The 24,492-nt window shown below is 55.3% G+C and overlaps 11 protein-coding genes across 11 annotated transcripts; 4 read left to right on the top strand and 7 right to left on the bottom strand.

Moving 5' to 3' along the window:
• Positions 1-74: 74 nt before the first annotated feature.
• KRP23_10626 (uncharacterized protein) lies at positions 75-956 on the bottom strand (the record flags this gene model as incomplete). The annotated part of the gene is made up of 1 exon (XM_067881097.1): positions 75-956. One exon carries the CDS (start codon positions 954-956, stop codon positions 75-77), a length of 882 nt encoding a protein of 293 aa, XP_067741376.1.
• Positions 957-1,473: 517 nt separating this feature from the next.
• Positions 1,474-3,456, bottom strand: KRP23_10625 (uncharacterized protein; the record flags this gene model as incomplete). The annotated part of the gene is made up of 1 exon (XM_067881096.1): positions 1,474-3,456. One exon carries the CDS (start codon positions 3,454-3,456, stop codon positions 1,474-1,476), a length of 1,983 nt encoding a protein of 660 aa, XP_067741375.1.
• A 1,562-nt stretch (positions 3,457-5,018) lies between these two features.
• KRP23_10624 (tRNA methyltransferase 10-like protein A) lies at positions 5,019-6,105 on the top strand (the record flags this gene model as incomplete). The annotated part of the gene is made up of 4 exons (XM_067881095.1): positions 5,019-5,028; positions 5,110-5,543; positions 5,617-5,793; positions 5,890-6,105. 4 exons carry the CDS (start codon positions 5,019-5,021, stop codon positions 6,103-6,105), a joined length of 837 nt encoding a protein of 278 aa, XP_067741374.1.
• Positions 6,106-8,195: 2,090 nt separating this feature from the next.
• On the top strand, positions 8,196-9,364 carry KRP23_10623 (uncharacterized protein; the record flags this gene model as incomplete). Its single annotated transcript, XM_067881094.1, has 4 exons — positions 8,196-8,333; positions 8,396-8,599; positions 8,668-8,772; positions 8,849-9,364. 4 exons carry the CDS (start codon positions 8,196-8,198, stop codon positions 9,362-9,364), a joined length of 963 nt encoding a protein of 320 aa, XP_067741373.1.
• Positions 9,365-9,434: 70 nt separating this feature from the next.
• KRP23_10622 (Alkylated DNA repair protein alkB-like protein 8) lies at positions 9,435-11,363 on the bottom strand (the record flags this gene model as incomplete). Its single annotated transcript, XM_067881093.1, has 1 exon — positions 9,435-11,363. One exon carries the CDS (start codon positions 11,361-11,363, stop codon positions 9,435-9,437), a length of 1,929 nt encoding a protein of 642 aa, XP_067741372.1.
• A 156-nt stretch (positions 11,364-11,519) lies between these two features.
• KRP23_10621 (DDB1- and CUL4-associated factor 11) lies at positions 11,520-13,136 on the bottom strand (the record flags this gene model as incomplete). Its single annotated transcript, XM_067881092.1, has 1 exon — positions 11,520-13,136. The coding sequence occupies one exon, from the start codon at positions 13,134-13,136 to the stop codon at positions 11,520-11,522; it is 1,617 nt and encodes a 538-aa protein (XP_067741371.1).
• Positions 13,137-13,309: 173 nt separating this feature from the next.
• Positions 13,310-14,726, top strand: KRP23_10620 (Equilibrative nucleoside transporter 1; the record flags this gene model as incomplete). Its single annotated transcript, XM_067881091.1, has 2 exons — positions 13,310-13,631; positions 13,705-14,726. The coding sequence occupies 2 exons, from the start codon at positions 13,310-13,312 to the stop codon at positions 14,724-14,726; spliced, it is 1,344 nt and encodes a 447-aa protein (XP_067741370.1).
• Positions 14,727-14,841: 115 nt separating this feature from the next.
• KRP23_10619 (BUD13-like protein) lies at positions 14,842-16,991 on the top strand (the record flags this gene model as incomplete). Its single annotated transcript, XM_067881090.1, has 3 exons — positions 14,842-14,893; positions 14,977-15,300; positions 16,264-16,991. The coding sequence occupies 3 exons, from the start codon at positions 14,842-14,844 to the stop codon at positions 16,989-16,991; spliced, it is 1,104 nt and encodes a 367-aa protein (XP_067741369.1).
• Positions 16,992-17,197: 206 nt separating this feature from the next.
• On the bottom strand, positions 17,198-18,277 carry KRP23_10618 (Fructose-1,6-bisphosphatase 1; the record flags this gene model as incomplete). Its single annotated transcript, XM_067881088.1, has 2 exons — positions 17,198-17,762; positions 17,835-18,277. 2 exons carry the CDS (start codon positions 18,275-18,277, stop codon positions 17,198-17,200), a joined length of 1,008 nt encoding a protein of 335 aa, XP_067741368.1.
• Positions 18,278-18,679: 402 nt separating this feature from the next.
• Positions 18,680-20,098, bottom strand: KRP23_10617 (Fructose-1,6-bisphosphatase, cytosolic; the record flags this gene model as incomplete). Its single annotated transcript, XM_067881087.1, has 7 exons — positions 18,680-18,772; positions 18,846-18,959; positions 19,029-19,205; positions 19,285-19,465; positions 19,531-19,642; positions 19,711-19,786; positions 19,844-20,098. The coding sequence occupies 7 exons, from the start codon at positions 20,096-20,098 to the stop codon at positions 18,680-18,682; spliced, it is 1,008 nt and encodes a 335-aa protein (XP_067741367.1).
• Positions 20,099-20,653: 555 nt separating this feature from the next.
• Positions 20,654-21,334, bottom strand: KRP23_10616 (Elongation factor 1-beta; the record flags this gene model as incomplete). The annotated part of the gene is made up of 1 exon (XM_067881086.1): positions 20,654-21,334. The coding sequence occupies one exon, from the start codon at positions 21,332-21,334 to the stop codon at positions 20,654-20,656; it is 681 nt and encodes a 226-aa protein (XP_067741366.1).
• Between the last annotated feature and the right edge of the window lie 3,158 nt (positions 21,335-24,492).

The following is a 24,492-nucleotide window of genomic DNA, read 5'->3' as shown; positions in this document are numbered from 1 at the left end:
TTCCGAGGCCTATGGGCTGGAATCCCGTTCAATTGTCACGAACGGAGGGCTCGTTATCATGCATGCACCTCGGTCTACCAGAAAATGTCGTTTGAACTAGCGGCAGGATTCGCAGGAGGGTTGGTTGGGGCTGCAGCAAAGATGTCGTCGACTGGCGCCAGCACAGCATTTCCAGCAGCGAAATCATCGACAGTAGGTTCGCCAGTCACAGGACCCGCCACACTCTTCAGAGAGATTTTTGCAGTGCTGCCGGTAAAAGCACCAGCGTTGAACCCGAGGGTCTTGCGCGCAGCCTCCTGAGTCGGTCGCTTTCCGTGGGCGAGGCGGCTGGCAAGAGCGCTCGACTTGCTTCCAGAAGCAGGTGACGCTACCGGAGAAGCTGCAGGAGGGGCACCGCCACCTAGGAAGCTGAAGTCCAGCTCGGCCGGGGCGTGTGGGGCGCCAAACGGATTGGCGAGAGGTGCAGTGGGCTCAGGTGCCCGGACAGGTTCCATCGACGAGTTGCCCGACACCTTCGCACCGCCACCGAGACCCTCCAGAAAGTCCATAGAGGCATCGTCAACGACAGGCTTCTTCTCGAGCAGCTTCTTGATGTTGTCGTACATGACGGGGGCCTGCTGAGGCGGTTGCTGCCCAAACGGGTTCGGGTGGTTCATTCCAAGTCCCATTCCAGGAGCACCGGGGAAGGCACCGGGCATCATTCCACCGTTCGGAGGCATACCGCCCATGTTCATGTGCATGTTCATGCCCCCACCGTTGAAACCAGGCGAGGCACCCATGCCCATGCCCATGTTACTGTGTTGAGCAGACATCCCCATGCCCATTCCCATCCCGTTCATCGGGGCGACTGGAGCAGGAGGTATCCCCACTGGGGCATGGTGAGGCTGGCTAAGAGCTTTCTCAGCGGGGGTCTTGGTCGACGCGATCGGGTTGAGGAAATCGAACGGGTCACTCATGTTGCTGCGAGTTGGTAGCACGGGTGTTCAAGCTGGCAAATTCGGAAGTGAGGAATGTGCTGGCAGGCATCATTTTTGGCTTCGCTCCTCTCAGAGCATGTAGTAAGGTATCGTCTTCTCTAACAATAGGAAGCGAATAGGACTCGATGCAGGCAGAAGCGAGTCTTCGCTTCTTAGCTGCTCCTATTAATGGTTAAGGCTTTCATGCACTTCCAGCGGGGTGGTCTTAGCGCCAACGGTCCTCGAGGATTCCTCAATACCAGAAGCTCGCAAGCATGTCCTCAGACCACCTTGAGCAAGAAATTCATGACCAGGAATGCCAACACATTACATTGTTCCAATATGGACATAATAAACTTCCATAGCGCCTGCCTAGCATGCCTACTCGAATCTCCTGTTGTCGTGGTTGTCGATACACCTTTGGTACCAACGAGGTTGGTGGGAACCAGCCCGCTTGCCCGAGCACGCGGCGACGTCTATACTAATACTTCACTCGTATGATTCAACCCGGTCGCGTTCAGTCGTACTTCTCCACGAACGGCGTGGGGAAGGAGAATTTGTCGGTGCTGTCCAGCTCGGATGCCCGCTCCGATGCAGTCGTAGAGCCACCCGTTCCTCGGTACGACTTGCGCTGCTCCGTAGGCAGACGGATCTCCATCTCAGCCACACGAGTCATCGTTGTTGTAAGCAGCAGCATGGCCTCGTTGTACTGCTTTTCTTGGTCTGCCACGCGGGTCATAAGAATTTTGTTGCACTCCTCCAGAGTGGCAATCCGGTGCTGTAGCCCACTCACATCCGCTGCCTGTCGGTCACTGTCCGTAAGACTCACCATCGTGTCGCTGACTGCGGTGTTGTTACCATGGGAGCGGCCATTGCTCGCCACCCGGTTGGGTCGCGCACCGACGGTGTTCGTGCTGTAGCGCAGGTTCATCTGCGGACCGGGGACATTCGATGGCCGACCCATCATCGAATGCGTAGACTCAGCACGCGTTGTGCGTGCTCCATTGAGACGAGATCCCAGCGTGTTGCTCGAGCGAGTAGTGTTGTACAGCATGCTGCTGTTCGAGCTAATCGTGTCCGTAGCTTCAGGCACCGTCGAAGGTGCCGATATCGTCGATGGCGGAGGCAGCGAAGCAGTAGATCGCAAATTCGGGCCCTTCCTGTCACCGGGAGGTCCAGTGCCCGAAGCGTGGCTTCCTGATGCACGAACTGCTCGGCCGCCACCACCAGTAGCGCCAGACGTGGTGTTCGCCGACATTGGTCCGTTGCGATAGATACGGTAGCAGTCACCACACACCGAGCGCTTCTTCGAGTAGTTCGGCAGCATAATTTTGCCAGCCACGTGCTTCTTGCACAAATAGGTGAAGCACCCCTTGCACTGGTACTTCTTGCGGAACATCGAAAACTTCTTGTAGCACACACCGCAGACGCCGGCGTTGTGGTCGGGCTCATAAATGGGTCGTCCGTAGGAAGCGTCATCGAATGGGGCAGGAGCTGGAGCAGGAGTCGGCTCGCGAGTGCTCTTGGAACGAGCAGGACCCAGCGCGGGCGGGCCACGCAGTTGAGTGGGCAGCGACGTTGGAGGCGGAGACAATGTGTCCGTCACCATCGGCTGCGTCGTACTTGCACCCTCGTTGTTCTTGTGAGGAGGTGGTGCCACCGACTTGGACAAATTGCACTGGGACTGCACGAGCGCTCCATCCACGAAGCTGAGCGTCGTGACCATTCCCTGACTGCTCTCGAACGCGTTGGTCGAAGCTCCCAGGTCAAACGCCTCGCCGATCGGGTTGGAAGGGGGCAACGAGGCGTTTGGGCCGCTCATCGAGGGCGGGTGCAGCATGCTTTCACGCAGGAGCTGGCTCTGCATCTCAATGTCCCTCTTGACATCCTCGTAGTCAAAGGCCTCGTCGTCGTCCTCGCTCAGGTCGAGATAGTCCTGTTCAGCACGCTGGATCATCTCCATGGCTCCCTGCGGCAGCTGCATTTCCCTGGCAAGCTGGAGCACCGTCTTGCCCGCGGGCGTTTCCTCCATTAGCGAGCTGGGGCGCGCGTCCACCAGCAGCCGCAGCGTCTCCAGCGGCGCGCGAGCTTTCACTGCGATGTGGATGGGCAGGTACTGCGCGTTGTTCTTGGTGATGACCGCCTCGGGGAACGCCGCGAGAAGCGCGCGCACCGCCTTGGGCGGCGTGTCGTCCTCTGTGCAGGCCCAGTGCAGCGGCAACATCCCGTGGTGGTCTTTGTGGCGCGCGAGCTGCGGCTCGGACGCCACGCGCTCGACGAGCGCACCCCACTTGCCCATCTCGGCCAGTCGGATGCCTTCCTTAAAGTGCGGGCGGGAGCTGCGGTCCACGCCTAGCGAGTCGGCGCGCAGTGAGCGGCGCGCGTCCACGTCCTTAGGCTTGAGCTGCTGCGGCTTGTCGCTGTCGGCGCTGCTGGTGCTGCTCGTGTCCGTGACGGCCGTGGGCGCCTTCTTGAGCTCGGGCTGCTCGGGCATGGCCATCTGATGGGAAAGCGGAAGCGCTGCCTTTGTGGTTGTGCGCGCCCTGCGTGGCTGGTTCCCTCGGCAGTTGTGCGCTCGTCGGAGCGCATGGGATCGCCGCGCCCGATGCGCCGTCCGGGTTATGGAGCTTCACGCATGACTCGCGCTGCCCACAACCCGACACTGAGCACGTTTGAAAGGGTTATGACAGAAGATAGTTGGTGATGGAACGACGAGTGCATGTGATTGCAAAGGTGGTGTACGCTGTGTGTAATGAAATAATGACAGATACGAGGTAGAGATTGGAGAGACCGGCATTGTTTGTGCACCGCACGGAACCGAGCTGCGATTGGTCGAAATGCTCTCTAGGAAGCGAGCTGGAAGTTCAGATGGTCTAGGTCGGCTAAGCTGGCATGGACGGGCCGCTTGATGCCCATCGCAACAGGACGACGCCAAGATGCCATGTCCCCAGACGATGTGTGTCACCCCGCTGCAAACGCCGAGCACCTGGGGGCACTGGAGCCATGCCAACGAACGCCAAACCTTCACTTCAGGCAAAGCTCAATGGATTCGCAGTGCTGGAAAGCAGGAACGTTACGCATGATTCGCTTGAGCTCACTAATTTGTCAGGCAATTCACAATGCAAACACTGCTTGCAGAATCTTCATGAAGCTCTTCGTATGGCATGAGAGACAGTCCGTTGGTCCCACCCGGCATCACGCTCGGCTACCCTGGCGAAGGCTCGCTCGATGACGGCCACCTGAGGACGAACTGCGTGGACGATGCGGTTGCCATAGAGCTCCCTCTCCTTTAACGGCGTCGGCACAGGGCTATCCGCGGCGCCACGTCCGCGCACAACGCGGCAATCGCTTTGTTCCTGCGCCGCACTCATGTTGAAGGTCCCTACCGGCAATGCCAGTTTGTCTCCGCGTTGCGGCCAGCTGCTTGTAGCGACGTCTAGGTACGGGCTTGACAATCAAGTTTCGTTCAAGCATCAGCAGCCACCGAACTGGCGATGGAGAGCACCGCCACCAAGTTGGCGACCGTCCTCGCTCTGGGCAGCAAGATTTTGACTTATTCTCCCATGTTGGCGTCCGGCGATTTGCTGTCCATGATTCAGACCTGCATCTCATACTGTGAGGTGAGCGAGCCCTCACCACGCAACCAAAGGCACCGCTGGACTTTGCTGGCATCGAAGAGCATTGCAAACTTCGGTGAGGCATCAAGCAGCTCCAACTTCAAGCTGGATCGCTCTAGGTCGGGTCCTAGAGAAGTATACTTTATCCAAGATAAACGATTCAGATCACAATACTGCAACCCACAAAACGTTATGTACAGTCTCCACTCCAAAAGTCACGACCCCTCATCAATGACCACCTTTCGTTCACGGAATGATACATGTATCGACAACTGAGACTCCGCGCGATGATACTTCCTGCGCCGCAGAGATCGATGCAGCAGTCACCATAACCTCAACACCTTCCCCAATAACCCCTCAATCTTCAGGTGGAAAACCAGCTCTGCGGGCGAAACACCCGGAGCGTGAGCGCAAGAGGAAGGAGCGCTTCGAGCTCCTGCACTCCATGAGTCCAGGTTCGACCTGGTTCGTTACGAAGGAGACGATTGCAGCCATAACTCAAACCACTATGCTATTGCTTCTGTATATTTACATAGAGGGGCGAATTCGGTTCTTGAAACAGGAAGCTGCGGAGAAGGAGGAGGCGCTGCAGCGGCTGCAGCGAGTGGTGGCGCCGGACAGCTCCAACCAGCGGATTGCCATCGACTTGGGCTTCGACAGCATCATGAACGACAAGGAGATCCGAAGTCTGGCCAATCAGTTAAAACTCAGTTATGGGGCGATCAAGCAGATGCAAGAACCGTTTCAGCTGCTGTTCTGCAATCCCAGCGAGCAACTGGAGCAGTCGCTGGAACGGTTTGGCGCCAGCAACTGGTACATTCAATGGCGACGTGGTGCCGATAGCGTTGCAGAGCATTTTGGACCAGAAGATCTTGTGTATTTGTCACCAGACTCGCCGAATGTGCTGGAGAAAATGGATCCAACGAAGATTTACGTGATTGGCGGCATCGTGGACAAGTCTCGCAAAAAGGTGAGTACCGTCTAAATTATAAGCTGCAGCAGAGGTATGTCGGTGCTAACGTACGCTATGTGGCTCATTGTAGGGAGCGACGCTTAACGCAGCTACCGAAGCGGGTATCACGACAGTTCGACTACCGATCCAAGAGAACGTCCCGGAGCGGTTGGACCACATTTTGAACGTGAACAGTGTTGTCGACGTGCTTATCAACTTCTTAGAGCTCGGTGACTGGCCACGGACGTTGGAAATTGCGTTGCCACAGGTGGGTGAAGATCAGTGAGAATAACAGAGTCGTCGAGTTCTGCTGCGAGTGCTTTTTGAGAAAGAAGCTAACCTATAGCAATGCATGATGTTACAGCGCAAGCGCAGTAACGTGGGACGGAAGGCAATCCGGCGGCGTCAGAAGCAACAAATGCTGCAGAGTTCATTCGCAACAGAGGACGCTGCTCCACGGCAAAACAAGCAGAGCACAAGTAAGTCGCGTGCTGTCGTCCACGAGGCAGCAGAAACCCCCGAAACAGAGCTGTCTCCAGTAGAGGATTTGGGTCTGTGGCTGGATGATCTAGCGGCATGATCGCTGTCAATACATGTAGTAGTTGACGAATAAATCCCAGGACAGTGCATCTTACCGAAGCCCACAAACTGCTTTCGCTGGAAACCCAGCGAAGCCCGCAGCTTTCAGAAAACTGTGACTTGTGACGAAATGACCACTTTGGGGTACCCTTTTTATTGACTTGGTCCATTTATCAATTTACAAGGTAGAGAGAGAGAGAAGAAAACTACACCCGATGCCTTCGTCTGCCATTTCTGCCACCGCTCTAAGTACCGGAGCTATTGCTCAGTCACGGCAGTGTGCAGTTCACGGATGTGAGGGCTATCCTCAACGCACGGGTTTGTGTCGAGCTCACGGCGGTGAAGGTGGTCGGTTGTGCCTCACGGAAGGCTGCGACCGGCGAGAACAAGCTAAAGGCCGTTGCCGTGTTCATGGCGGTCGGACGTCATGCCGAATCGAGGGTTGTGATAAGTGTGCTCAGAGTCGAGGCTTGTGTCGAACTCATGGTGGTGGAGCAGGGAAGTCGTGCATCGTGGAAGGTTGCACTCGTAGAGAACAAGTCAACAACCGCTGCAGGATTCACGGGGGGAAAGAGGCGTGTCGAGTCCAGGACTGCTCCAAATTTGCACACAAGGCAGGTCTGTGTCGTAGGCATGGAGGTGGAAGTGGAAAATTATGCGTTGTCGAGGGCTGCAGTCGACGACAACAGGCTAAGAGCAAGTGCAGAATACACGGCAGACAGACTTGCAAGACCAATGGGTGCAACAAATGCTCGCACGAAGGATGATTTTGTCTTGAGCATGGTGATGAGAAGCAGCCAACGACGCAGTAATTGATAAAGCGAGCTTATTGTGAAGCAACGGTCCCAATTTCTTGTGGGACGATTCGCAGAGCTGGACGCGTGGTCTCCAGCTTTGGCCCTTGGTGTGGGATGATGGGTTGTGGAGTATCCGATCGTGGGCCACGAAAGCGCCACTGGTTTCCTTCAACTGCATTTCCCGTTGGATTGCGGTGGTGTTGGACATGCAGAGCTGTTTGGATCTCGGCCAAATGACCAACAGGTGACTTGTCCGGAGCTAACATTTCCTTCAAGTGCAGGTATCCACGACCACGTGCACTGCCAAGAGTGGGAATCCGGCTACCCTACGTCTGTTGCTTGAAGATGTCGAATCAAATGAATCGTTCGCCGTTCGAGGTCTTAGTCACCTTGACCGTTGGGAGGTAGATTGAATAGGAATGATGGCTAAAGGACTGGTCAGTACCGTCAATATGGGTGTCTTGCTGCAGAGTTATGTTCGTTTGTGTCCACGACCAGCTCCTACGAGTCGTAGTCAATTCGTGGATTGGAGTCGAAGGAGGTCTCGGAATAATGGTTTAAAACAATTTGATACTCGTACTTCTATTGTGTGCTAGCATTGTCGGCGCACTGAAGTGCCATCCAGAACCCTTTGCACAGGAAACGAGCTGGAGTTGATGAAGTTGCCATCATTACCGGGATCTTTGAGGTTGCTGAAGTCTGCTGGAACTGACAGCCCTCGGGTACACATGCTATGGACTGATGGAACTTGTAAATATCTTTTTGGTCTAGGTGGTCACGAACATCAAGTTGCCAAATTCGCGAGTATTTTTATCAATTCCTGATGCCTCTCCATCTGTGCGGAGCAACACGATGGCTGGCCTTAATGATTATTATCCCCCGTCGCCATTGAGCAAGCAAAAGTAGTAGTAGTGAGTGCAGCATGGCCTTCTTGGCTTCGGAGGATCGCTTTGGGCCAGACTTGGACAGATACAGACAAGGTGAACCAGTAAGTCACTTGAACGTCTCCATCTTCGTGGAAATGTTTCCGATTATGACGCTCGTCTCTTTGTTTCCTGCCTAGAACCCATGCACTTACACATCGGCAGAAGGCGGGTTGGAGCTACCTGGCGGGAAACACGCAAGCGGAACGTTTGGATACCATCGTCCGGAACAGCATGAGCGCCCGTCCCATTTTCTGAATGCAGCCTCCTCTTCGCCTGCAATAGCCGCCACTTTGAGAGTTTTAGAGGAGAACTCGCTGCAGAGAATGCGAGATACCAGCGTGCCGCATTCCTGCACGTATTCACCAACTATGGAAGGTCAATTTCCTCGAACGTACACAACAAGTGACATTCAGGCAGAGCGGAAGCGTGCTGCATCTCACGTGAAGAACCAAGACTCAATACCAGCTCGAGAACTCCATCTCGCTTTGGGTCCCGGTAGCTACAATGTGAGCCAAGACGTACGCAAACGATAGCAGGTATCAAATCTAACACTTGCTCATGTTAACAGACAGACCAGGAGATGATTTCCACTCCATTTTCCTTCACGCATGAAAAGCGTCACGGAATTCTAGAGAATACGGCTGCCCTGGGGCGTGTAGGATGCAGTCCTGGGCCTGCGCTTTATCGTATCGAAGGCAGTATGACCGTGCACTCAGCTTCAGCTGTTGCAAGCACCCCATTCCGATCAAAGCATGCTACTGCATTTATCATGGTACGTGAAAGCGCTTCGTCCTGAAGTCACTTACCGCAGCGAACTCATCTCTTCCATGTTATCAACAGCGTGTGCGCAGTGACAGTCAATTGCACCAACAGCAGAAGAAAGATGCTGCAGTGTACTCAAAAGAACTGGCAAAGTCATACCAAGAACTGGGTGCTAGCGTCCAGGTAGATGCTTGCTGAACGTTAAGGCTGTCACCCTCTTACCTAACAGACTCGTTGCTTTTTTTCACATGCTCTCTAGCGACTTGGAAAGCGACTTGCGTCGCCTGAGCTTCGAGAACAAATCTTTCGGCGGTTCGACAAGGACGTCACAGCACTTGAAGCTTATCGAAGGGGTCCTGGAAGCTACGACCCCGCTTGCAAGCGTGATAACATCACTTGTCGACAAAAGACAAACGCTGATGAGAACGGAAAAAGCGAAGAAACTCCGTTTCAGCTTACTAAGTTGTCAGGTAAACCAACCATCGGGAGCAAGCGGAATAGCTCGTTCGGTGGCGTGGCTAGCCGCGACTTGCTCACATCGATGATTGCAGCCGGCCATGCGAGCGCACACACCATCGGCCCAGGCGTCTATGACGCTTATTCACCCTCGTTCATTGTCCCCACGCACAACCTCGGATACAAGCAGCCTACGACCAAGGCGAGAAGTACAAGCAAAGCCAGCTCTGGAGCCGATGACGGGATTGGAAGCGGAACGAGAAGGTTGAGTCACAGAGAGATGTGGAAAGCCATGAAGCAGGGACCAACGCTGCCGTGATAACTACAACATTCTATTCCGTCACAAGATTCTCGGTTTTGCTGCCACGCAGGCTTTATACACCGCTCTTTCAGCTCACACGTCGAAGAACCACGGCCCAATTCGACTCGTCGTAGTAACTCTCTTCCACCTCGGCGTTGCCAGCAAGGCCCACTAGACTTTCCAGCTCGCCTTGTTTGAACATGTGGCAGTAGCGCTGAACCAGCACTCGCTCGTGCACCTTCGCCGTGGATTTATCACAGGTGTTGTCGTCTCTATTAGCACCGTCGTCTTCGCTGGGATCCTGTTGGCTTCCTTCTTCGATCGGTTCAACATCTTGGCTAGCTTCTGCAGTCTCCGTAGTTGTCGAGCCATCTTCATTGGAAATGACAAAGCGCTTGTCGAGATTCCACGGCACCATGAAATCTTGCCGACCCTCTTCGAAGCGGCGACGAGATCCCTTCATCTGCTCATGCGCCCACGCGTAAATGATCCCTCGCCCACCTACACGCAGAACACGCAGCAGCTCCTTGACAGCAGCTAGCCGGTGTCCAAGAGTACTGAGATGGTGTAGCACAGCAATTGAAAGCGCAGCGTCACACGAGTTCGAGCGCAACGGAACTGCCAGCGCATCGCACACCACAGCTTCGAGGCCACGATCACGACAAATGGTCACGAGTCTCGAACTGCGGTCACCGCCCACCACGAAGCTCTGAGCAGCATCCACACACTTCATATACTTGCCATTTCCACAGCCAAGATCAGCGATCATAGACCCACTAGGCAGTGATCCCACAAACTCAGCAACCCTCGGCCACGGACTGTGTCGTGTGCTGCTGAAGTGCGCCGCTACTGTTTCATAGAATTCATGCACAAACTGCTGCTCCAGCGCGGTTGGTGCCAAACTCGATGCCTCCGCAGTAGTAATAGCCTCTTGGTCATCATCACCGGTATTTTCCTGTCCTTCACGTTCCGGGGTATCACAATACTTTGGGAACTGGCATTCGCACGGTCCCGACCGGACCTTGCGGAATGTGATGCTCACTCTGCGCTGACGGTTCACTTGTTTCCCATCGATCACATCAAACGTACGAGGGACGATGGCATGCTCCCACTTGTAGCGACTAGCACCGCTCATAACAGCCAGCGACCGAGCCGGTAGTAGAACACCTTCATATCGAACACCATCTGGGTGTCGGAAGTCCATGACCACTTCACTGCAGATACTCAGCGATGCAATCGTGGTCGTAAACGCCGAATGGGTGTCCAAATGGAAAGCGATTCCCTGTCCCGGCAAGTACTCGTTTATCGTGATCTGATCCGGCGTATCGCCGTCCATGATCCCGCTCTGTGCGATCTTCTCCATAATCGGCTGCAGCACCTCCGGAATAGGTTCTTTCATCGGCTCATCGGGGTCGCACCTCCTCGTATCGTAGTTGAACTCGTAGCCGAAATGCTGCACCTGTCTCGCTCGGATGGTATTCGCCCAATGGGCGCCATTTTCTCTCTCAAAGAACGCCACACACGCCGCTTCCTGCTCTTTGGTGATGAATTCGGCCTCGAATCTCAGTCCGGGCACCCGCAGTCCTGGAGGATCCGCATTGCGTTGCACATTGTGCGCTCTCAGCAGGCGATCACGAGCCTCCTGCTCCTTCCGAGGCAGTGCAAACTCCGCGTACATGGGGCGTCGTCCCAGCAGCTCGCAGGGCTTCTCGTGCAGCTGTTCGCGCAGCTTCTGGGCCACCGACACGTCCGACAGCTCCAGCAGCACCACACGGCGCGATCCGGTGCCATATAGCACGCGCTTCACGATGGAATCGGCGTCTAAGGAGCTGACGGCCGGGACTGGGTCGATCTGCAGTAGTTGCAGCAGGAATGGGAGGAGCTTGGGCTCCGCGATGGCCTTGTCCTTGATGCGGCGGCTCATCGTGAGCTTCAGGTACTTGCTGGGCTGCTCATCGGCCACGAAATCCGTCAGCGAAGGCTGCGCATTGGCCGCAGACTCGCCCACGTCGCTCATGCTGGGAATGGCCAGCAATCTGCTACTGAAGGCAGTATATTACCTCGGTTCAGTGGCTTTTACATCATTTCTATGCAACTGTAGCCATTTGGACGATACATGGATACCTTTTCGTATACACTTTGACATGCATGCCCACTTTGCTTGACACCAGCGTTAAGGCCGTTGGCGGCGGAGGCGAGCGGAGCGTCTGGGTGGTTCAGACAAACTCGGTGAGTGGTCGTCCTCTTTGTCATCCTCGTCATCCTCGTCCTCGTCCTCGTCTTGGCGCTGCCAGACGCAGAGCTTGCCGTAGAAGTCCGGGGACACGATGGTGGGTTCGAACGGGTGCCAGCGCACGTCGCGCGTGAGTCCATTAGGCTTCATCGCGAAGATCTCCACGAGGTCCCCAGAGATGCTGTCGTACACGTATACGCGTCCGTCGGCTGAGCCAGTGTAGATGTACTTCTGGGCCGTCGAGTGCAGCGGCGAGAAGTAGCATCGGATCAGCGTTTCCACGACCATATGACCACGATACGTCATGACAGACTTGTCGTTCGGATGCTCCACAGGTATATGGTTGCTCCCAGGATACGCCTGGTAGCGGTAGTCCCACGAGTAGGGCCTACGGACCGGCGCAAGCTCGTCAAAGTCGTCCGAAGAGAAGCACTTCCGGATGTCCCAGAGCTTGGTGGTTTGATCCTTCGAGTTCGAGATGAAATAGTAGCCATCGTCGCGAGACGAAATGTGTGTGATGCCGTCAGTGTGGCCCGGAAATACGCCCTGCGGCTTCGGGTTCGACTCGGACAGCACACGGCGATCCCACAACTTGATGAGCGAGTCATCCGAGCCACTCACAAACACGTTCGTATGCAGGGGGCCGTCCACAAATGAGATAGCATTGACGTCGTCATGGTGGCCAACGACGTGGCACATCGGCACGCGCGTCTCCATGTCCATCAGAACGACGCTGCTCTGAGATGTTCCGGCCACGAACTCGGTGCCAGAGGCATTGATATCGATGCACCACACACCAAAGCGTCCAAACCGGTTCATCCGAATCGAGTGGCCATCACCGCGTCCTCGCGTTGGACGTGCCAAAGGGAACACGTACTCCTTCTCGTCTTCGTCATAGTTGGTACTCACCATTCGCACGTTGCTGTTGATGGTCGAGTACATAACGTTCTTGTCGTCGGGCGTGAACTTGGCGTCCGTCACTGTCCAACTGACGTCACGCACCGGCAAGAAGGCTGTCCGCGTCCAGTCAATAGTATCGTAGAGCATGATCTCCCCTCGCTGTCCGGCCGTCAAAAACCTCGAACCGGTACTGTTGAAACCTCCACAGTACAGTCGGTCGCGCACCGAGTCCACGACCCGACAGTGCTTGTTCTCCTGGAAGGGCATGAAGGTCTCCTGCAGCTTGATCAGCTGCGCCTTGGATGAGGCGCCCACCTGTTCGCGATGGCACAAGGTGCGGAACATGAGCTGTTTGCGACTTAGAGAGGTCGGCACCGTGTCCTCGTTGTAACCACGGAGCTGGTGGGCGATGCGCTCGAGTGGAAGCATCTCCCGCTGCTTCTTCTCATGCTCCGAACGCCTGAAAGCCCGCGGAGCGTACCTATCACCGTCGAACACCCTGTCCAGCTTGGCACGCTCCTCGGACGAGAGGATAGGCGAGCCGTCGTCGTCCTCGAAGCTCAAGGAGGTGGATTGGCCCTCGTACTCGGGCATCCAGTCGCTGTCGTCCCCGTCATCGTCCTCCGAGTCCACCCAGCGCAGCAGCGACGACATCATGCCCAAATGAAGATTTTCTTTCTCTGTCGGTTGGGCGAGCCCATAATCAGAATCGACTGCATAATCCGAGGTCGCTCGAAGGTACCTGATGGGGATGCGACACAATGTTACCCGAAGGTCGCCGCAGTAGGAGATCATTCAGTGATTCATATCCTTCTTCAAGCCCGACCGTCATGGGGGGCCGACAGCACACGTCGGGCGTGGTGTTCGCCATCTTCTTCTTCATCGGCATCGGGTCCTCGCTGCCATGGAACGTGTTCATCACTGCGCAGGCCTATTTCCAGCACCGATTGGCTGGCACCTCGTACGAGGACTCGTTCCTCAACTGGTTCAGCATGGCCTTCAACGTGAGCACGCTCATGACGATGCTCATCCGGACGGCGGTCGTGGCCGAGCGTATGGCGGGCGCCGTACGCACCGTCTTCTTCTCACTTATCGTCATTATGGGCGTCATCTTCATGCACTGCTCCTGGACGCGCATGCCCGAGTTCCGCGGTACAATACGCTGTCGCCATTGACAAGTTGTGATACATTGGAGCTAATGTCAACGTTTGTTGCTAATTTTTAGGCTATTCCTTCTTCCATACGACCATGACGAGCATTTTGTTAGTGGCGAGCGCCTCGACGCTGATGCAGGAAGGACTGCTGCGCATTGTGGCTACGTTCCCACCGCAGTACACGCAGGCAGTAGTCAGCGGACAGTCGTTTGCGGGGTTAGCAGTGTCGCTGTCGAACTTTATTATTTTGTGGGCGGGAGAAGACGAAACGAGGCTTTTCCACGGTCTGCATGCAAATGCGGATCTGTGTGCGTTCCTGTACTTCGTGCTGGTGTTCATCACGCTCGTCCTGTGTCTGCTGACGTTCGCGATCCTCACGCGGATGACGCTCTTCCGCCACTACCAGAGTGTCGACCATCCAGGACATGGACAGAAGGAGTATTTCGAAGATGCTTCAAGTGAGGCGGAGACGGTGGACACTTTGGACAGCTCGCCGCGCAAGCGTCTGCTAGAAGGAGAAGGTGAGGGCGAAGCAGCGGAGACCAAGGTGGACATGCTGGAGATCGCCTTCAAGATCCGGTTCTACGCAGCCGCGACGTTCTTCATCTTTATAGTGACGCTGGGTGTCTTCCCAGGCATCACGTCTGCGATCAAGTCCGTACAGCCTGACAAGGGACTGTTCTTCGACACGCTGTTCACGCCGTTCACGCTCATTCTGTTCAACACGTCGGACTTTGTGGCGCGTCTGTCGGCGTCCTGGTGGCCTCCTCTGGGCCAGAAGAAGGTGCTGCTAGCCAGCATCGCCCGATTGATGTTCTTCCCGTTGCTGATGCTGTGCAACCTGCAGAACAAGTCGCACGAAGTGATCACAACGGTGATCTTCCGTAGCGACGTCCTCGCCATGCTCTTCATAGCGGCTTGTGCCTTCTCCAATGGGCTGCTGTGCACGCTGGCGTTCATGGAGTACCCAAACCTCCTCCGCAAAAACGCAGAAAAAGAACTGGGCGGCAGTGTCATCTTCTTCGTGCTATCCATCGGCCTCACCGCCGGCTCGCTCATGTCCTTCGTCGTGCGCGCCATGTTGAAGCCATGAACCAATTTCAACTACACAAAAAACGAAGCAAACTTTGAGTGCATACAAAATATAAAAAGACTAAAATTGTGCACTGTACAAAATATACGACCACAAAAATCGTTCGACGGCGATCATGGCGTCCAAGCTCGAGTACCTGCAGCGCTACATGTCCTCTAGCGGCGGCGGTACGCAGGGCACAGCGCTCCAACTCACTTCATCATACACCCAAGAAACTAATCTATCCATTGACTCCTTTCCCGTGCTTTAGACGCCGAGAGCGACAAGAAGAGGAAGAAAAAGGTTAAAAAGACGAAAAAGACCAAATCGGCGGCGCAGGGCACGCGTGTCGTGGACGCGGACGATGCGTGGGAGCAGTCGGCGCCCAGTCGTGAAGATATCGAGAAGAAGTGGGAGCAGGACGCCACGGAGGACGAACAGCCGCTGGTGGTGGCAGCCGACGGGGAGCAGCTAGAGGACCCGCAGGATCTGCCGGTGTACGTGGACTCTGACAAATATCTGGACGAGTTTAGGGGCAAGAAGAAGCAGAAGGAGGACGGAGATTTGTCTCCACCCAGAAAGAAAAAGACGGGAGGTCCTCGGGGACGTGACAACAGTGAGGATAAGTCTCCGCCTAGGAGACCGAAGAGAGAGAGGCTCTCAAATGTTGCTACGGAGTCGGAGGGACAGGGAGGAGATAGCGGTGAAGTCGTTTCGCCGCCAAGAAAGCAGCGGCGAGGAAGAGATGGAGACGTCTCCTCACCAAGACGAGATGGACAGGATGACGCGTCTCCGCCACGGCGACGTGCGATGAAGAGCTCCACTTCGAGGGGTCTACGTGGTGACGACGTCAATGCCTCACCGCCTCGGCGTGGGCGCGATCAAAGTCGTGATGTTGCCTCACCGCCTCGTCGTGTGAAGAAGGAAACGGAGCCCCCAGTTGTTGAGCGGAAAGCTACTACTGTGAAGGAAGAAGATGCATCTCCACCGAGGCGATCTCGTCGCGACAAGAGGGATCCACAGCGAGAGGAGCGTCAGCGCCGTTCACCATCTCGATCTCCTGCAGCACATGACCGACAGCGACGTGTAGATTCTCTTGGACGTGATATTCCCCCTCGGTCTGGCCGAAGTGAGCGGCGGTCTCCATCAGCTTCAAAGGGTGATGACAGCAGGCGTCGCGAAAGGAAATCCACGAGAAGCCGCAGCAGGAGTCGTGGTCGGGGCCGACGGGATGAAAGAGCATCTCCGACCAGAAGAAGAGGGCGTGGAAGCCGTAGTGGCTCGCCACACTCACGGCGTCGTCGTGAGAGTCGCTCGCCGTCTGTTCACCGCCAACGTTCGTCGAGGAGATCGACAAGATGGGAATCACCACGACGAAAGGATCCCAGCCGTGACCGTAGCCACAGTCGAGGAAGACGTCGGTCTCCGTCTCCACCTCGGCGTTCTCATTCACGATCAAACAGCCCCAAGCGCCACTCCTCAAGGCGTGAATCGAAGAGAGAGAGATCACCCGACAACCGCGATGCTCGTAAGGCTTCGCGCCTGGCTGCTGATTCAGCCCCGGATCAAAAACCCACGAACGAACCAAGCAAGAGGGACGACAAGAACTTAAAGAAGGAGAGTGTCAAGGCAGATGGAAAAGAAGAAAAGAAAGCGGGCTTGTTCACCGCCACTGAGTTTGAAGCGCAGCGCAAGGTCGCAGCGAGGCGAAAGGATGTTTTGCACGGTGTTGATGCCTCCGAGATGGGTGCCAACGCCGAGACGGTGTATCGTGACAAGCGGGGTCGTAAGCTGGATATGTTAAACGAGATGGTTCGGCAACAGGAGGTGCTGGATGGTAAACGCAAGCGCGAGGAGCGCGAAGAGTACGAGTGGGGCACGGGTGAGGTGCAGAAGCGCGAGCGGATGTCGAAGCAGGAGCTGATTGAGCAGATGAAGAAGACTCCGTTCGCCCGTCACGAAGATGATGAAGAGCTCGAACGAAAGCGCCGAGACCGCGTTCGTGCGTTTGACCCTATCAACAGCAAGACTTTCCGAGAGGACCCGCTTGCCGAAGAGGGCAAAGGCAAGAAACAGAAGAGCAAGAAGGACAGAAAGAAGACGAGCCAGGCGAAGCCTAAGTATGCAGGCCCACCCGCCCCGCCCAACCGGTTTGGCATCATGCCAGGCTATCGCTGGGACGGTGTCGTACGTGGTACGAACTGGGAGGAAAAGATAATGATGCGGCAGAATGCGAACACGGCAGTAAGCGAGGAAGCGTACAAGTACGCAGTTGCCGACATGTAGTCAAGGTGAAGCCTTGAGCGAAGAGCTTTTGAGTTCCTCGAGATCGTTCGAACCGGAGAATGACACGGAAGTCCATCGGATCAAACGAATAGGGTCGATTGTTCGAGCTGACAAACGGTGGCAAGAAACGTGCTTAGTTACTTTACTTGTGTGTTCGTCGAGGCAGCGGCGGATGGATACCGTCGCTCCACGAGACGGGGGTCAATTTACGCCTGGCTGTACTCCTTGTGCAGGTCGAGCACGCGCTGGACGTCGCGCTTGCAGCCGAGGAAGATCGGCGAGCGCTGGTGGATGTCCGTGGGGACGAGGTCGAGGATCCGCTCCGTGCCGGTTGTGGCCATGCCGCCGGCCTGCTCCATGATGAACGACATGGGGTTGCACTCGTACAGCAGACGCAGCTTGCCGTCCTTGACCTTCTCGCTGCCCGGGTACAGGTAGATGCCGCCGTACAGAATGGTACGGTGGATGTCGGACACCATACTTCCGACGTACCGCGCCGCGTACGGCTTGGGCTTGTTCTTGCACTCGTCCACGAACGCCTTGGTGGCGCGGTCCCAGTGGGCGTAGTTGCCCTCGTTGCACGAGTAGATGGTCTTGGGCTCGTCCGGGATGCGGATGTCCTTCTGGGACAGGATGAAGGCGCCAATAGTCGGGTCCAGCGTGAAGCAGTGCACGCCCTTGCCCCACGTGAGCACGAGCTGCGTGGAGCTACCGTACATGCAGTAGCCGGCCGACACGAGCTTGTGTCCAGGCTGCAGAATGTCCTTGTACCTGTCACCCAAAGCCACAGTTATCAGTACGTGCCCAACTATAGCAACTTCAACAGAAGAAGCTGCGACTCACCCTCCCTCGGACGTGGCGTCCCGCTGGTAGATGGCGAAGATGGTGCCCGTGGACACGTTGCAGTCAATGTTGGACGAGCCGTCCAGCGGGTCGAAGGCGATGCAGTACTTGGTACCGCCGGACTCGTGGTCCACAATGATGGGCTTCTCCTCCTCCTCGGACACCATGACCTCGATCTTGGTCGAGAACTTGAGCGAGTTGACGAAGATATCGTTGGCCAGCACGTCCAGCTTCTTCACCTGGTCGCCCGTGGCGTTCTCCGAGCCATCAAGCCCGTAGAGACCCGTGAGCCCGGCGCGACGCACAGAGCTGGCGATGACTTTGCAGGCCAACTCGATGGACGTGAAGAGCACGCTCAGGTCGCTGTTGCCCTGGATCTCCTTCTCGGCCAGGATGAAGCGCGAGAGCGTGATGGGGTTCGAATGGTCCACTTCGGTAGCCATGATGCGGCGGACTTGCGGGGAGAAGCAGCGGCGGTGGAGGACGGACACGTGCGGCCGACGGAGCAGATTCGCGAATGCCATATCCGGCCAAGCGGCGGCGCGACGTTTGACTTGAAGTGAGTGGGGCCGAAGTGAGACTGTCGACGTCGCCCGTGTCATGCAGCCATTCTTGAGACAGACAAACTGATCCAATAAATTGTTATCGGATAAGACGGGGTTATATATGTTGAGGGGTTTTGTGACTTGAATATTGAACTCTGATGGTTTAACTTGAAAAGGTTATTGTTTGTTGAGTGTTCGATTGCGACGTGTAGGGTGCTTCAAGAGCTGCTGCAAGTACGTGGCCGACAGATGCCGCGGACAGTGGTCACTACGATAGCCTGCCACCTTGTATCCCTCACTTTAGTTCTGGCCGTGCTGCTTGTAGAGCTCGATCACGCGCTGCACGTCGCGTTTGCAGCCCAGGAAGATCGGCGAGCGCTGGTGGATGTGAGTCTGCAGATATCGACAAGGCAGTTAAGTTAGACCAGATCAGCAGCACCATTGCAATGGCAGCGATGGGACGTACGGGGCACAAGTCGAGGACGCGCTCGGTACCGGTCGTGGACGCGCCTCCAGCCTGCTCCATGATGAAGGACATCGGATTGCCCTCGTACAACAGACGCAACTTGCCGTCTTTGCTCTGCCAAGTCGACAAGTTCAACAAGGTTAGTGGCCGAGCTTGTCGTTGTGTTTGCAGACAGCGTATTACCTTGTCGCTGCCAGGGTACAGGTAGATGCCGCCGTACAGGATCGTACGGTGAATATCCGAGACCATGCTACCGACGTAACGGGCGTTGTACGGCGTGGGCTTGTTCTTGCATTCGTCCACGAACGCCTTGCTGGCCTTGTCCCAGTGCGCGTAGTTGCCTTCGTTGCACGAGTAGATCTGCGTTTTGGAGGCATCATGGCGTTTGGCGTCAAAACTCAAGCAGCAGCGCAAGCAGGAGGGAAGTTACAGCGCGTACCGTCTTGGGGTTCTCGGGGATCCGCATGTCCTTGTGTGACAAGATGAACGCACCGATCGTCGGATCCAGCGTGAAGCAGTGCACGCCCTTGCCCCACGTTAGCACAAGCTGAGTGGAGCTGCCGTACATGCAGTAACCTGCCGCCACAAGATCCCTGCCAGGCTGCAGGATATCCTTGAATCTGCAATTGATTCATACAAACGAAAGTCAGCTTCTCTTCTTGCAAAGAAGGCCTGTCGGACTCACCCGCCAGGCTGTGCTGCTTCACGGTGGTAAATGCCGAAGATGGTGCCGGTGGAGACATTGCAGTCGATGTTGGACAAACCGTCAAGAGGGTCGAAGGCGATGCAGTACTTGGCTAGAGCACATCAAAGTTCCAACAGGTTAACAATCGTTCACTGGTGCATCCAGCGCTGCGCTACTCACTTCCACTCGAGTCGTTCTCCACACAAACGGGCTCGACTTCCTCTTCGGAGACCATAACCTCAATCTTGGTGGAGAACTGCAACACACGCCCAGGTCAGCGCCCACCCACATTGTCAGCGCATTTTCAACGTACCTTCAAGGCGTTGATGAAGACATCGTTGGCCAGCACGTCGAGCTTCTTCACTTGATCGCCCGTGGCGTTCTCCGAGCCATCCAGACCGTACAGCCCCGTGAGCCCAGCTCGACGAACGGAGCTAGCGATGACCTTGCAGGCCAACTCGATCGACGAGAACAGCACGCTCAGGTCGGCATTGCGCTGGATCTCGCTCTCGCCGAGGATGAAGCGGTTGAGCGTGATGGGGTTCGAGTGGTCGACTTCGGTAGCCATGGTGAAGGAGGAGAGGAGCTCTTGAGCGAACGAGTGTGCGCTGCAGCGCAAATTGCGGAATGGCAATGAAGTGACGTAGGACAAATGCCACGCAGTGACGTATGGGATCGAAGGGTGCGACACACAACATGCGAGGTAGGATAGACCGCCGGCTTGCCACGATGAGGTAAACCGCAGCACCCACGCAAGATCTCCCAGTGGCCCATAAACACTCGTGTTGCGGCAACAGAGCCGCACTTCAACAACAACTTCCATGCAGTCTTCGCGCAATCGACTTTGTACGGAAAGGATTCCTGGCACGTATCCAGCGGACGAACATGAAAACAACACTACAAAACTAATCAATCCCACAGACATCCACTCAGCCAAAGCCAGCACAGCGTTCTCTGCGCCGAAGAGAGCTGTTCGTGTGTCTTGTCTTTTTTCTGCTGTTTTTGTGTGTTAATTTCTACTCGTAGCTCCGAGGGGCTCAGCCAGCCGAGCACCGCAATCAGCAGATGCAGTTGGCGAGCGTCCCTCGGCTAGTAACGTGGCGGGCAACCTTCCTGTACCTGCTTACATCTTGTTCATGGAGGCAACGTCCACCGACTGCACGTAGTCCTCGAAGCCCTCGATGGCCTCCGTGATGTCGTCCAGCAACACCAGGTCGTCAATGATGATGCACTGCACCAGCAGCTTCTTGATGCCGAAAGCCACAGGCACGAGCTTGTGGCCCTCGCCCCACGTAAGTCCCTCCACGGGGAGGGCCTTGATCTTGACGGCCAGCTCCTCGAGGTCCGTCTCGGCCTCCCAGGGCTTCACCTCAATGACCACCTGCGAGCGCTCCACGGGTTTCTTCTTCTCCTTCTTGGCGGACTTGGCGGCCTCGGCACGCTTGGCGGCCAGCGCCTTGGCGGCCTCGTCCTCCTCCTCGTCGTCGTCACCGAACAGGTCGTCGTCGTCATCGTCCTCTTCCTCCTCCTCGACCTTCTTGGCGGCAGGGGCGGCCTTCTTGGCAGGGGCAGCAGCCTGCTTGGTCACCAGGATGGCGCGCAGGCCCAGCTTGGCGGCCACGTGCACGTACCAACGGTACACGTTGGCCACCTTGGCGGCGTCGGGAACAGCCGAGAAGTTCTCGAAGACGGCGACGTCCGCGGCGCTGAACTGGTAGCCCTCGATGTAGCTGCGGTTGGTGAGGAAGCCGTTGAGCTTCTTAAGGCCCGCGTCCTGGTCCAGGTTCTCGAAGGTCACGCCCATGTTGCTGTAGTAATTTCTATGCGGCTGGTTGGCTAGTGACGCGGGGATCTTGCAGGGGAGACTCGGCTTGGCTGGCCAGGAGCGCCGGTGTTGGGGGTGTGGAGGATTATGGTGCAAGAGGTTAGAGGCATAGTGGATTCAAGTCTGCGGAGCGAGGGTAGGGCACACCGCCATCTGTTGAGAGCAGATTTTGCACCAAAGTGAAGTTTTGTGATCGAGCCTTGCAGGATCGTTTGTTTGAGTTTGAGAATCTGAGGTTCTGGTGTTGCAGCTTGGTCTTCTGCGTTGCCTCTTGTTGCCATGTTCTTGATGATGTGAGAGTAATACGAAAAACTCTCCGACAAATTCCTCAACATCGGAAATTGGTTCGCGGGGGCAAAGCTGTGTGAATTGGCGTTCAGTACACTGTCTTTACTGTTAGCGCAGGCAACTCAATCTACCGTACCTTCAACGTCGCCGCCAAATACACGGATGTAAGCTTGGAGCTGTCAGACCATTCCGGCTTGGCCTAGATGATACGTCGAATGGATTGATGTCAGCTTCGCCAGATTGTTCTGAGGCGGCGTATCCATAGCACGTTAGATTCAAGTACAAGTTTACCACCGGTGCCGGCGCTTAAATAAAGCTTGGTTCAGGCCGGCGTAAGTATGTCAAGCTCGCAGGAAATAATGTCGGAGTCGATTTTTAAAAACAATCTCCTAGAGAGTGGCCCCCATCAAAGTTGCGCTATTTTTCAACGGCATTGGACAGGCAGAGAAATAAAAAATGGCTCTGCTTTATATATTTTCTAGCATGTTTCATAAGATTCTGACGTCAAGAAGAGTGCCGTTTTACTTGCTATCAATAGTCCACATTGACATGGCCAGATGCGGGTCAACATATTTGTTTCATTACGCAATTTTATCGGTACGAGAAAACCCCTGTAGTCTCGGGTTCCGTTTACTTTTACTGTTTTCTCCAGACCGATACTCCATGTCGAGTGCGTCTGAAGACCCCCCAGGTGAGCTCAATGTTATCCAGCCCAAGCCTTCCGAGCAAATTCGCCGGCGCTCGCATCGACTGTCAATAACAAACTGGCGAACAAATAGTGTTTGTGCGAGGAGTATAACCCAAGTCGACGTTTATCTCGGCTCGCTGACAGCAATATCGGAGCAGCTGGCGGCATCTCTAGTTAAGCAGAGCCAAGAGCGAGGAGCAGAGGTCACTATGCATTCGTTGGAAGCTTTCCACCCGGAGCGATACGTCGATTCAAATTCTCCCTATCGCGCACCAACACGCGTGGCAGTTTTCGTAGTATCCACGCACGTTGCAGGGAAACCAGCTCCAAATGCCGAAGCCTTCCTGCAGTGGCTTCGCGAGGTCCCAACCGCAGTGCCTTCGTCAACGGTTCATCATTCCGAGGAGACCCTGGAAGCAAAAGCGATTGAAGCGAGTGCACCGCCACAAAACAGCTCTCATGACACCAAAAGTCCGCGGACGCATCGAATTCATTCAGAGGGAGTGCTGCAGCGACACCACTCGATGACAGATGCATTTCGAGCAAGCTTTCGTGTATACTGGCGCCACCCGTTTGGCGGAGGTGACCCTGAGAGTAAGCCTGATGGTCCCTTGTGCGGAGTCCAATATGCTGTTTTCGGGGTCGGCAACTCGATATACCGCACGTACAACGCTACAGCCAAGTACGTGGACTCACGGTTGCACGAGCTAGGAGCTATGCGTGTATGCCCCCTTGGACTGGGTGATGTCTCCAAAGGCATTGAAGTTGTGTTTGCCAAGTGGGAAGCTCAGCTTCTGCAGACGATTTCTAACAGTGTGTCAGTCAGCGCACCAGCCACAGCTCGAGAGCCATCAAGCCCACCACCCCGAGAATCGGTCCGGTGTGCTCCTACCAGCTCTACAGAGATCAGTATCTCAGAGGTGGTGGAGCAGTCGATAGTACAAGGCTCCACACCAATGCATTTAAGGCTGCCCCGTGCTGGGCTGCCCGGGAAACAAGGGCATGAGTCACCTCAAAGGCGATACAGCAGCGCGTACACAAGCATTATTGCGCAGCGGGGAGCTTTCGATCAAAACACCTCAATGCCTCCGCTTATTGATCGAAGATAAATGAAAGAGGTGCCAGAATAATATCCACTGCAGTTTTGCAGACTTCCTGTTGTCTCGGACTCCGAACCATCGTAGAGAAAGTAAGGATAACATATTCTCCTGTGGACGGTGCACATTGAAATGTCTGGTTAAAGACGTCAGCGCAATTATGCCTTCATCACTAAATCCAAAGCCTCGATTGACGGATAATTGGTTCAGCGATCACAGGACAACTTTTTTGCACTCTTCACTTCAGCAAGTTTACGATTGTTATTTGTGGTATTGCTACTGAATGCTGTCGGCAAGGCGGCATAAGAAAGCCATCGAGGGCGAACAGAATTGGTTCTAACTATCAATAGGACAGTGAAGAAGTTTAGATCAGCAAAAGCACCTCATAGAGAAGCAACCAAATTATCTTTACAGCGCCAGGAGTGAGTCGACCAGCTCGCTGGTTTGCGACGTGCCTGATCAAAGATGTCCAATGGCGTTCGAAGTCTCAACGAGGAGGAGCAGCACCAAGACAAATACCAGTACTCGAATCAACTACTGCTGCCCAATTGTGGGTCAAATCACTCCCCAGACTGCCGGATAACCCATGTGGACGTGTTTCTCGGGTCGCTGACTTTTACGTCGGAGCAGCTTGCATTTTCACTCGCGGAAAAGGCCAAATTACGTGGAGCAGTCGTCACAGTTCAATCGCTGGATGAGTTTCAGCCCGAGCAGTACATCGATTCAAGTTCTTTGTATCGCGTAGCAGTATTTGTGGTCTCCACTCACGCTGCTGGGAAGTCATCTCCCAATGCCGAAAAGTTTTTGCAGTGGCTTCGAAAGACATCAAAACCATTTTGCTCCCCCACGAAAGGTCCACCGCAGCTTCAAGTCAACCAAGACAAACTTTCAGCAACGAGAAAGCTAAACGCGGGTTTTCCCGCTGGGAGACCCTTAAACGCTAATGATCAAAGCCCACGAACACGCCAGATCACCGCAACGAGTTCTCACTCGCAAGATACCCGGTCGAATTTTCAACTGAAGTGGCGTAGTCCATTTGGCCGAGCGAATTCATCCAAGACATT

Source organism: Phytophthora ramorum (genome assembly GCF_020800215.1).
Source record: "Phytophthora ramorum isolate Pr-102 chromosome Unknown Phyram_PR-102_s0010, whole genome shotgun sequence".
In the NCBI taxonomy this organism is placed as follows: domain Eukaryota; phylum Oomycota; class Peronosporomycetes; order Peronosporales; family Peronosporaceae; genus Phytophthora; species Phytophthora ramorum.
This window is presented reverse-complemented; position numbering and strand designations above follow the sequence as displayed.